Genomic DNA, 11,486 nt, shown 5'->3' with positions numbered 1-11,486 from the left:
CGAGCGCGAGGGCCGGGCTCTCAGGGCTGGCGGCCATGGGCAGGAGCCGGAGGCGGCAGCGGCAGCGGCGGGCCCCGCGGGCGGGGAGGCGCGCGGCCCACGGCCCCTGACGGCCCCTGACTGCCCCTGGCGGCCCGGCGCGACCCCGCGCTCCCTGGGGGGCCGTAGCCTGGCAACGCCCGGCGCGCCCGCCCATCCCCCGCTGCCCTTTTTCTCCTGGCCGGGTGCGAGGGAGCATGCCCGCGCCTGGCCTCGGCCAGCGAAGAGTTAACCTGAGGGGCGAGCTGCTGCCCCCACCTCGGGGGCGTGCCCCCCTCCCCCGCTAGGCGGCCCGCCCCCCGCGCCAGGGTATGGCCCCCGGCCCCGGCCCGGGACCCGAGGTCCCGCGCCCGGGCCAGTGAAAGGCGTCTTCCCGTTCCCACCCTCCGCCTCCTCTCGCCGGCCAGCACCATGGGATGTAATATGTGCGTGGTCCAGAAACCGGAGGAGCAGTACAAAGTGATGCTGCAGGTAGGGCTACCAGCGCTGCGGCGGGGGCGCGGCCCTCCGCGGGAAGGAGCGGGCCAGTGGGGAGGCCCGGAGCGGCGGAGCGGCGGGCGTGGGAGAGCGGGAGGGCTTGAGGAGGAAAAGGTAGTGTGCCGTCCGCACCCTCCCATCCTGGGGCTGTTGAGTGTTGTCGCTCCGTGGAAACCAGCCACGGGTGGGGTGGGAAGTTGGGGTTGGCCCGGGTGGGGCGCGCTTCCGTCCCGGGAGGCGCGGTGCGGCGGGCGCGGGATGGAGGTTGCATAGCAACGAGCGCAGTTCCCCGCACACGCTCTCCCCGCAGGACCCAGGGCGGGGGAGGGAGCCAGGCTCCCGCCGTGCGGGGGGGGCGCCGAATCTCGATCCCGGCGGGCCTGGAGCGTAGGAGTGCGTGGGCGTCCCCGGGCGCGGTCCAAGTCCGGCCGGGGGCTGCGTGCCCACCCCGACACCCACTCCCGCCTGGCCCTGCCCGAACGTTGGGCTCCCGGGCCTTGGGCGTCTCGGGTGAGTGGGCACCGCCGGGATCAGCGGGTTGGGCTCTCTGCGGGTGGCAGTGCTTGACCGGGCTTTGGGGGGCGTGGACCAGGAAGGCCCCGCAGGGAGGGAATGAGACGCGGGGCCCCGAGCTCGGACCTGGAGCCCAGCCCCGCAGCCCGAAATGGGGCTTCTTGCCTGTGCGTGGCGTGACTACGTGAGTGCGTTCCTGTGCCCCGTCTCTGTGTGCGCGGAGGCTCCCCCGGCCCCGCATTTGTGTACTTTCTGTGTGCACCCTGCAAACTGTCTAGAGAAATGTCCTGGATGCTGTGGGCTGAGACCCCCTAGGGCTAAGTGGCGGGAGGTCAATGTCAAGGCACCCAGGAGCAGACAGGGCTCAGACAGGTATGCGTTTAGTGGCCTGGATTCAGCTCCCGGGTTTATTGGTCTGGACTGGGAAGGCATCAAGTGCTTTGCAAAGAAGGGTGTTGGCTTGGGAGAACGTGGGGGAACCCGTGCAGGGATCGGCGACGACTCTGGGGGTGAGGGGAGGCGGGGCGGGGCGCGGGGAAGAATTCCTAGGAATCCGGGGACTGACTTCACGCTGTGAGCCGAACTCTTCTGGCCACCTTGTGCGGGAGCGGAGGGGCAGGGCGGGGACGCAAATCTTGCCTCAGCCTGGCGGAACTCCGGGTCCCCTCTCCCCGGCCCTTCTTCGGGGGTGCGCGGGGTCCTCGGCTTCTCCCGTTCGCTGTCCTCCGCCTTCTTCCCTCTCAGTTCCTGGCTGCCACTCCTCGTCTCTTGTTCCCGCTGTTTGGAAACCTTGTGTGGCCATTGCCAGCCCCCTAGCGGGATAGGAATGCGACCGAGAGGGCGTCCTGTGGAATCCGTGTTGGATTCCGGGGCTGGAATGGTTAGTTGACGGGGACTCTGGATCCCATCCTACTGCTTCCTTTTCGGGAGTTATTCCATCAAACGGCAAGCGATTTCTCCAAGCGATTCCTCCGGGGCCGTCTTGACTTTCCTGGAGAAGGATTGGTGTCGCTCTTCATTTAAGGCCAACCTCGTGGGGACGCGTGGATAGGGGAGAGCGACCCGAGCTGCACCCCAGGCCTGAAATGAGCCATGGAAAGACACCGGTAGCCCTTGGGGCTCCCCACAGCCCTCCGGGAAGGCCTCAGCAGGTCGGGCTGGGCCTGCCTTCAGGGAGGTGAACCTGGCTGGGCCCTCCCTGCTCTGTGCCCTAAGCTCTCCTTCATAGAATGGACTTGCCCTCTCCAAGGAGACCCGCCAGGAGGAGGGCCACTACCGCATGCACCCTCTGTGCGCTTTCCTGCTGGGCTCCCTTTGAAAACTCCCGTGGAAGTTTGGCTGCAAACTTTCACTTTCCTACATTCCTCCTTGGCCCAATCAGAGCCGGGATTTTAGGAGGAGAACTATCCTTTACAGCTAAGAGAAAACAAGAGGACTGAAAAAAGTGGATACGGAAAGCAGTGCAGGCCATGAGCTGTCCCAGGGGACTGCGCTTCTGGAGGTGGACGCATCACAGGTCCCGGCCTCTTCAGAGGAGAAGGCGCTTTTGTTCCAAAAGACTGGTCAGCTTCTGGGACCCCGTGCCTGCCTCCCGGCCAGCTTAAACACGGGTGCTCCCCCATCTTCAGGTGACACTTCTCCCTGTCTCCCCTGAATAACCTCATCTGCACCCCCTTGGGCCTCTGCACCTTATCAGGGTGAGACACTTCATGGGTCTGATTTTCAGAAAAAAGCACAAGTGCATCTGTAGCGCCTTCCATATACAATCCACAGAGGCCTGGGACCCCCAGGCTAGGAACCCCCAAGTCTCTAGCCTAGCGTTGTGTTCCAAGCCATTTTCTGCCAATGACTCACAGCACTTCCAAAATTACAGCTGTATTGAGCTATAATTCTCCTACCGTACAACTTACCCTTTCGAAGTGTACAACTCACTGGTTTTTAGTATATTCACAAAGTTGTGCAACTCACACCAGTAATTCCAGAACATTTTCATCACCCCAGAAGAAACCCTGCACTCATTAGCGGTCACACCTCCATTTCTCCTACAAACTTCCTAGCCCCTGGCACCCACCAGTCTACTTCCTGTCTCTATGGATTTGTTTATTCTAAACGTTTCATAGAAACTGACCTTTTGTGTCTGGCTTTCATTAATCATAATGTTTTCAAGGTTCATCCATGTATCAGTAGTCAATTTCTTTTTATTTCCAAATAATATTTCATTTTGTGATGTACAACATAATATTTATCCATTCGTCAGTTGATGGGCATTTGGGGTGCTTCCAACCCCCTTGGGCTGTGTGGAATCTCAGCTCACTGCAAGCTCTGCCTCCCGGGTTTACGCCATTCTCCTGCCTCAGCCTCCGGAGTAGCTGGGACTACAAGCGCCCGCCACCTCGCCCGGCTAGTTTTTTTTGTATTTTTTAGTAGAGACGGGGTTTCACCGTGTTAGCCAGGATGGTCTCCATCTATTGACCTCGTGATCCGCCCGTCTCGGCCTCCCAAAGTGCTGGGATTACAGGCTTGAGCCACCGCGCCCGGCACCCTGGTCTACTTGTATCTGTTTGAATCCTTGCTTTTAATTCTTTGGAGTATTTGCCTGTAGCCATTGAACTGCTTTCCACAGTGGCTGGAACAAGTTTACATTCCCACCAGCAACATATAAGGGTTCCAATTTCTCTGTATCCTTGCCAACAGTTGTTATTTTCTGGGTTTTTGTTATGGCTGTCCTGCTGGGTGTGAAGTGGTATCTCATTGTGATTTTGATTTGCACTTCCTGTTAGCTAAATGATGTTGAGCATCTTTTCTTGTGCTTGTTGGCCATTTGTGTATCTTCTTTAGAAAAATGTCTGTCCTTAAGCCAGCGCCACACTGCTTTCATTACTGCAGTTTTGTAGCAAGTTTTGAAATAAAGAAATGAGAGTCCTCCAACTTTGTATGTCTTTTTCAAGACTGTTTTGTCTATTCGAAGTCCCTCAAATTTCCATATTAATTTCAGGATCAGGTTAATTTCTGGAAAGAAGCCAGCTGGCATTTTGATACAGATTGCATCAAATTTGTGGATCAATTGGGGATTATTGTTCATGAGCATGGGGTATGTTTTCCATTTATTTAGGTCTTTAATTTCTTTAAATGATGTTTTGCACTTTTGTTAAGTTTATTCCTGAGTATTTTCTTTATGATGCTATCGTAAATGGAATTGTTTTCTTAATTTCACTTTCAGCCTTCTCATTGCTGCTGTATAGAAATACAATTGATTGGCCGAGCGTGTTGGCTCACGCCTGTAATCCCAGCACTTTGGGAGACCAAGGCGGGTGGCTCACCTGACGTCAGGAGTTCAAGACCAGCCTGGCCAACATAGTGGAACCCCGTCTCTACTAAAAATACAAAAAAATTTAACGGGGCATGGTGGTGTGTGCCTGTAATCCCAGCTACTTACGAGACTGAGCCAAGAGAATCGTGTGAACCCCAGAGGCAGAGGTTGCAGTGAGCTGAGATCGCACCACTGCACTCCAGCCTGGGTGACAGGGGCAGGACTCTGTCTCAAAAAAAAATTGATTTTTATACATTGATCCTATATCTTGCAACCTTACTAAAATTGTTTATTAAGTATCATTTGTTTAGCAGAGTCCTCAGGATTATCTGCATATTAGGATCATGTCATTGGCAAATAGAAATCGTTTTTCTGGCCGGGCGCGGTGGCTCAAGCCTGTAATCCCAGCACTTTGGGAGGCCGAGACGGGCGGATCACGAGGTCAGGAGATCGAGACCATCCTGGCTAACATGGTGAAACCCCGTCTCTATTAAGAAATACAAAAAACTAGCCGGGCGAGGTGGCGGGCGTCTGTAGTCCCAGCTACTCAGGAGGCTGAGGCAGGAGAATGGCGTGAACCCGGGAGGCGGAGCTTGCAGTGAGCTGAGATCCGGCCACTGCACTCCAGCCCGGGCGACAGAGCGAGACTCCGTCTCAAAAAAAAAAAAAAAAAAAAAAAAAAAAAAAAGAAATCGTTTTTCTTCTTCCTTCCCAATCTGGATGCCTTCGATTTCTCTTTTTTTTTTTTTTTTTTTTGAGACAGTCTCACTCTATCGCCCAGACTGGAGTGCAGTGGTGTGATCTCGGCTCACTGCAACCTCCGCCTCCTGGGTTCAAGTGATTCTCCTGCCTCAGCTTCCCATGTAGCTGGGATTACAGGCACTCACTACCACGCCCAGCTAATTTTTGTATTTTTAGTAGAGACGAGATTTTGCCATGTTGGCCAGGCCAGTCTCGAATTCCTGGCCTCGAGTAATGCTGCCCGCCTCGGCCTCCCAAAGTGCTGGGATTGCCACCGTGCCCGACCCTTCGATTTCTTTTTCTTGTTAATTTGCTGTGGCTAGAGTCTTTAGTACAATGTTGACTAGAAGTGCCGGTGAAGTGTTTTTTCCTTGTTCCTTATCTTAGAGGTAAAGAAGCCTCCAGTCTTTCACTAGGGAGTATAAAGTTAGCTGTGGCTTTTTCATAGCTGTCCTTTATCAGTGTAAGGAAGTTCCCATTCTATTCCTAATTTGTTTCTATCATGAGAGATGTTGGATTGTGCAGTGCTGCTTCTGTGGCTAGTGAGATGACCACATGGTTCCTTTATTCCACGGATGTGGGCCGTCACAGGCACTTTCGTGTGTCATGTCGGAACCTCAGCCCCATTCCTATATTCCAATCATGTCCTCCTAGTTCGGAAAATCTGGGACCTCCCCTGAAAATGGGGGATTACTGCGTGTTGAGCTAGGAAAAGGAAGCAGGCCGGTTGCCCAGAATGGAAGACAGGAAGCAACATGTCCCCAGCTCCCGAGCCTTTTCTGCAGCCCATGTCCCTCCACTGCCACTGGGCCCCCTTGTCGTAAATCTCATCATGGTCCACACTCTGCTGAACTTGTCTCTCGGCCTTGGCACTCCCTCTCTGACACCATGATGTGCTTGCTAGCATCCGGGCACGTCGGAGATGGTCAGGGGATAAATCCCTGGTGCTTGGGACTGGCCTCCCGCCCATCCTACTCAGGCTTTACAAGGGGAGTGGGTCAGGACCACCTGTCGTCTTCCCTCCGTCCACATCGGGGGAGGCCAAAGGACACCTGGCCAGCCCTTCTGGTGGTCTCCTGGGCATTCTTGCCTAAAGCACCTACATGTGAGCCCCCATGGTGCTGGCAGCCATCCTGGGTGCAGGGCATTCAGCAGAGAGACACTGCAGACAGGGCCTTGCCCCCTCCCCCAGTCTCCCCCCCACTTTTGTTTTTTGAGACAGAGTTTCACTCTTGTTGCCCAGGCTGGAGTGCAATGGCATGTTCTGGGCTCACTGAAACCTCCACCTCCAGGGTTCAAGCGATTCTCCTGCCTCAGCCTCCCGAGTAGCTGGAATTACAAGCATGCGCCACCATGCCTGGCTAATTTTTTTTTTTTTTTTTTTTTTTTTTTGAGACGGAGTCTTGCTCTGTGCCCCAGGCTGGAGTGCAGTGGCGCGATCTCGGCTCACTGCAAGCTCCGCCCCCCCGGGTTCACGCCATTCTCCTGCCTCAGCCTCCCAAGTAGCTGGGACTACAGGCGCCCACCACCTCGCCCGGCTAATTTTCTTGTATTTTTAGTAGAGACGGGGTTTCACCGTGTTAGCCAGGATGGTCTCGATCTCCTGACCTCGTGATCCGCCCGTCTCGGCCTCCCAAAGTGCTGGGATTACAGGCTTGAGCCACCGCGCCCGGCCTAATTTTGTATTTTTAGTAGAGACGGGGTTTCTCCATGTTGGTCAGGCTGGTCTTGAACTCTCGACCCCAGGTGATCCACCCGTACTGGCCTCCCAAAGTGCTGGGATTATAGGAGTGAGCCACCACACCTGGCCCTAGGCTCCCCTTTTAATAAGAGGGAGACCATCACCAACACGTAGGCAACTGTGGGAGGGGAGAAAGTACTGCTTGAGTGCAGGAGCAAGGGTGGCAGCCAGTGTCCCCACTTCAGCGACATCTTCCTCCAAGCTGCTCTCCCACCCACCGAGCAAGGTGGCTTCTCTGGCTCCCTCCCGCTTGCACAGGGGCTTCCCGTGAGCAGGGATTTGGGTCTGACATGGGCAGTCTGCCTACCCACCCCACCAGCACCAGATGGTGCCAGCATACCCACGCTGGCCTCCATCCTTCCAGGGAAAGCTGGTCTCTCAGTCAGCTGGTTCTGCCACAGAAGCTGCCTGGGGAAGCAGCAGGCTCTGAGAAAGTCCTTGTGGAGTGGAAGAACAGAGGGCCGGACACTGAATTCTGACTGCCACCTTCCGGACCAGGTCATCCTGCTCTGTATCGTTGTTCCAAGATTGTAGAATGCCCTTTCCCCTCTCACCTCGGGGTTCCTGAGGACTGTCCAGTCCGCTGAAATGAAATTCGATAGTGCCAGAGAAAAGATTTGTGGTTGCAGGGATGGGCAGAGGGGCACGAGGACACTTTTGGGGAAGATAGAAATGGCCACTGTCCTGACGGTGGTGACGGTTCCCCAGGTTCATGTATGACATATGAACACCTGCCCTCTGCACACTGAAGATGTGCAGGTTACCACCCAGTGACAAACCTCACCAAAGCTTTAGAACAGGAACTCCATGGCCACATGCACGCATCCCGGGGGGAAAGGCGTCCCTTCCTTCCTTCTACTTCAGGGGCCCTGCCAGAGAAGGCAGTGCAGCGTAGAGATAGGAATGGAGGCAGTCACCAACTGCCAGTTGTGTGGCCAGGGGCAAGTTGCTGCATGGTCCACTGGCTCAGTGACTTGGTTTCCTCACCTGTGAAATGGCAGTGAAAAGAGTGCAGGCCTCCGAAGGCCATTGTGACAAGGAAAACAGATGATGTGTCCCACGGGATCTCACTGGGTGGAGGGGGGAGTTGCTGCCCACAGGCCATTCAGTTGGTCATTAAGAAGTGCAAATTGGCCGGGCGCCGTGGCTCACATGTAATCCCAACACTTTGGGAGGCCGAGGTGGGTGGATCATGAGGTCAGGAGTTGGAGACCAGCCTGGCCAGCATGGTGAAACCCCATCTCTACTAAAAATACAAAAAATTAACCGGGCATAGTGGCTCATGCCTATAATCCCAGCACTTTGGGAGGCCGAGGCGGGTGGATCACCTCAGGTCAGCAGTTCGAGACCAGCCTGACCAACATAGAGAAACCCCGTCTCTACTAAAAATACAAAATTAGCCGGGCATGATGGCGCATGCCTGTGATCCCAGCTACTCGGGAGGCTGAGGCAGGAGAATTGCTTGAACCTGGGAGGAGGTAGAGGTTGCAGTGAGCTGAGATCATGCCATTGCACTCCAGCCTGGGCTCGAAACTCCATCTCAAAAAACAAAACAAAACAAAACAAAAAAACCAAAATACAAAAAATTAGCCGGGCATGGTGGCATGCGCCTGTAGTCCCAGCTACTCGGGAGGCTGAGGCAGGAGAATTGCTTGAACCCAGCAGGTGGAGGTTGCATGAGCCAAGATCAAGCCACTCACTCCAGCCTGGGTGACACAGCGAGACCCTGTCTCAAATAAATAAGTAAATAAATAAAATAAAAATAATGAAAAAGGAAGTTACATGGAGAAGGCCTTACATCTGGGTATGTCACAGTTAATGCCCAGTGACAGAAGAATGTCCAGTATTATTCTGAGAATTTCAGGAAAGGGACCTCCAAGTTTTGAAGAAGTGTGACATAGTATAATATTAGTTAGGACAGCCTGGGCAACATATTGAGACCTCATCTCTACAAAAATAAAAAATTGCTCAGGCGTAGTAGCTTGCACCTCTAATCCCAGCTACTGGGGAGTCTGAGGCAGGAGGACTGCTTGAACCCAGGAGTTGGAGGCTGCTGTGAGCCATGATTGCATCACTGCACTCCAGCCTGGGCAATGGAGCCACACTGTGTCTGGAAAAAAAAAAAAGAAAGAAAGAAAGAGAGGGAGAGAGAGAGAGAGAGAAAGAAAGAAAACAGATGGACAGGGAACAAAGCGGAGGCATATATGGTCATTTTGCACAGGAGTTAGGCGAGGCTGAGCAGCCTGGGACTGGACAAGATGTCCTCCCTTTCAGTGCATTCTGCCTGTCCTCATGGCTGCTTGGAGCATTGGAAATGAGAAACGCTGCAGAGGGAACATTGCTTTGATTGTTGCTAGATGTGAACTGTGCCCTTAGCCAGTCAGGTTAGCCTGAGGTGGGTGGGAGGATGAGTTTAGTTGCTGGGCCACGTGCCTGGAAAGCTGTGAACATGTACCTGAAGGTTGATCTTGATAATGGCTTCCGGAAGTGGTTGGCTTTTCCTGTGCAAGGTGTGGGACACTCCTCTTTCCTATCTTTTTTTTTTTTTTTTTTTTTTTGAGACAGAGTCTGGCTCTGTCACCCAGGCTAGAGTGCAGTGTCGTGATCTCGGCTCATTGCAGCCTCCGCCTCCTGGGTTCAAGCAATTCCGCCTCAGCTTCCCGAGTAGCTGGGATTACAGGCACCTGCCACCACGCCTGGCTACTTTTTGTGTTTTTAGTAGAGACAAGGTTTCACCATGTTGGCCAGGCTAGTCTCAAACTCCTGACCTCTAGTGATCCGCCTGCCTTGGCCTCCCGAAGTGCTGGGATTACAGGTGTGAGCCACCGCACCCGGCCTCCTTTCTGCTTCTGAGCCAGGACTACAGAGGTGTCTGAGAGGCCATCACTCTCCCAGAAAGGTGGGGGCCAGGTGGATTGATGAGACTTCAACAGACCCTGGGATTCGGGGAGAGAAGGGGAAGTGAGAGGAAGGAAAGATGCTTGCTTCGTGCAGAAGGCCTTCCCTGAGGTCTGTCCTGGTTCCTCCAGGGTGTGCTCTGAGTCAGTACGGCGCCACCCTCCACCGGAAGTCCTTGTTAAAGTGCACTTTCTGACTGAGCCACCAGCATGGGGCCTGGGATTCTGCACTTCTCACAAGCTCCCAGGTGATGTGGAGCCCACTGGCTGTGGGTAGCTAGGGCCTTGGGTAGGGACCGGGAGTACGTCCGTGGTAGCCCCAAACCACACTAACATGGATGGCGAAGTGAGCTGTTTTTGTTTTGTTTTGTTTTGTTTTTTAACAAATAAGAGGGTGAGGCCTCACCCCACACCTATTAAATCAGAACTTCCAGGGGTTGTTGCCTACGTGGGGTCTTTACAGGACATAACTTGTTCTTCCCTGCCATGTGCAGCTAACTAACCCTCCTTCCCTGTCACCGGCACCCCTACCAGTATACATGTCTCTCATGGACACCCAGACGCCCCTTCCCCCTACTAACTGCTCAAAGGCCTTTGAGATGAAGCCCTCCCATGTTTCTCTCTCTTCTGTCCCCAGGCAGAAAGGGCGGACACAGAGTTATGGAGGGGGGTGGTGTGGCTTGCCCAGGCGGCCACAGTTGGGAGCGTGGGCAGCCAGGCTACTTGTCGGGCCTGTCACCTCTTTGTCCCTTTTAGAATTCTTACACATCGGTGGAGACATTTTGCAGCCACCAATGCAGTAATTAATTCAGGCAAAGATCATCACTAGATGCCAAAATCATTAGATGTAAGGTTGTTGGGGACAGAATATTCACAAAGTCTCCAAATATTACCCCAAATTACCTGTGAATCAGGAAGGGAAACTGCGTCTTTACAGGCGAGAGATCTGGCAGCCGCCACCTGGGCCATGTGATCAAACAGCCTCCTCAACAGTGGGGCAGCCTGACCCTGCCAGCCGCCAGATGCGGGGCTGGGGAGGAGACATACAGCTTCTCCTGCAAGGTGCTCTTTTCAAAATGCTCATCCTGAATCTCACCGCGGGACTGAATCAGGCAAATTCATACTCTGGCACATTCTATAAGGATTGGTCTCTTCCAAGAAGTCATTCTCATTAAAGTAAATATACATATATATATATATATATATTTTTTTTTTTCTAGATTAGAGAGGAGACATAATAACTAGAGACCTAACAACCAAATGTAGTATGTGTGCTTCTTGATTGAATCCTAGATTTTTTGTTTGTTTTGTTTTTGAGATGGAGTCTCTCTGTGTCGCTCAGGCTGGAGTGTGATGGTGTGATCTCAGCTCACTTCTACCTCTGCTTCCCGGGTTCAATTGATTTTCCTGCCTCAGCCTCCCAAGTAGCTGGGACTACAGGCTGCACCGCACCACCACGCCCCGCCTTTTTTTTTTTTTTTTTTTTTTTTGAGACGGAGTCTCACTCTGTCACCCAGGCTGGAGTGCAGTGGCTGGATCTCAGCTCACTGCAAGCTCCGCCTCCCGGGTTCAACGCCATTCTCCTGCCTCAGCCTCCCGAGTAGCTGGGACTACAGGCGCCTGCCACCTCGCCCGGCTAAGTTTTTTGTATTTTTAGTAGAGACGGGGTTTCACTGTGTTAGCCAGGATGGTCTCGATCTCCTGACCTCATGATCCGCCCGTCTCGGCCTCCCAAAGTGCTGGGATTACAGGCTTGAGCCCCCGCGCC

At 54.0% G+C, this 11,486-nt stretch overlaps 1 protein-coding gene across 6 annotated transcripts in view; it reads left to right on the top strand.

Moving 5' to 3' along the window:
* The first annotated feature begins 181 nt into the window (after positions 1-181).
* PDZD4 (PDZ domain containing 4) overlaps positions 182-11,486 on the top strand; it is a 27,039-nt gene continuing 15,734 nt past the window's right edge. For 4 of the 6 annotated variants that reach the window (XM_025371747.1, XM_025371743.1, XM_025371742.1 and 1 more), the window contains exon 1: positions 182-510. In XM_025371747.1, coding sequence (XP_025227532.1) covers positions 451-510 — 60 coding nt within the window. In that variant the 5' untranslated portion in view covers positions 182-450. Of the gene's footprint in view, positions 511-813; positions 1,027-11,486 lie in introns of those variants that run through there. The other 2 variants (XM_025371745.1, XM_025371744.1) reach the window with 1 other exon arrangement.

Source organism: Theropithecus gelada, chromosome X (genome assembly GCF_003255815.1).
Source record: "Theropithecus gelada isolate Dixy chromosome X, Tgel_1.0, whole genome shotgun sequence".
Classification (NCBI taxonomy): Eukaryota; Metazoa; Chordata; class Mammalia; order Primates; family Cercopithecidae; genus Theropithecus; species Theropithecus gelada.
This window is presented reverse-complemented; position numbering and strand designations above follow the sequence as displayed.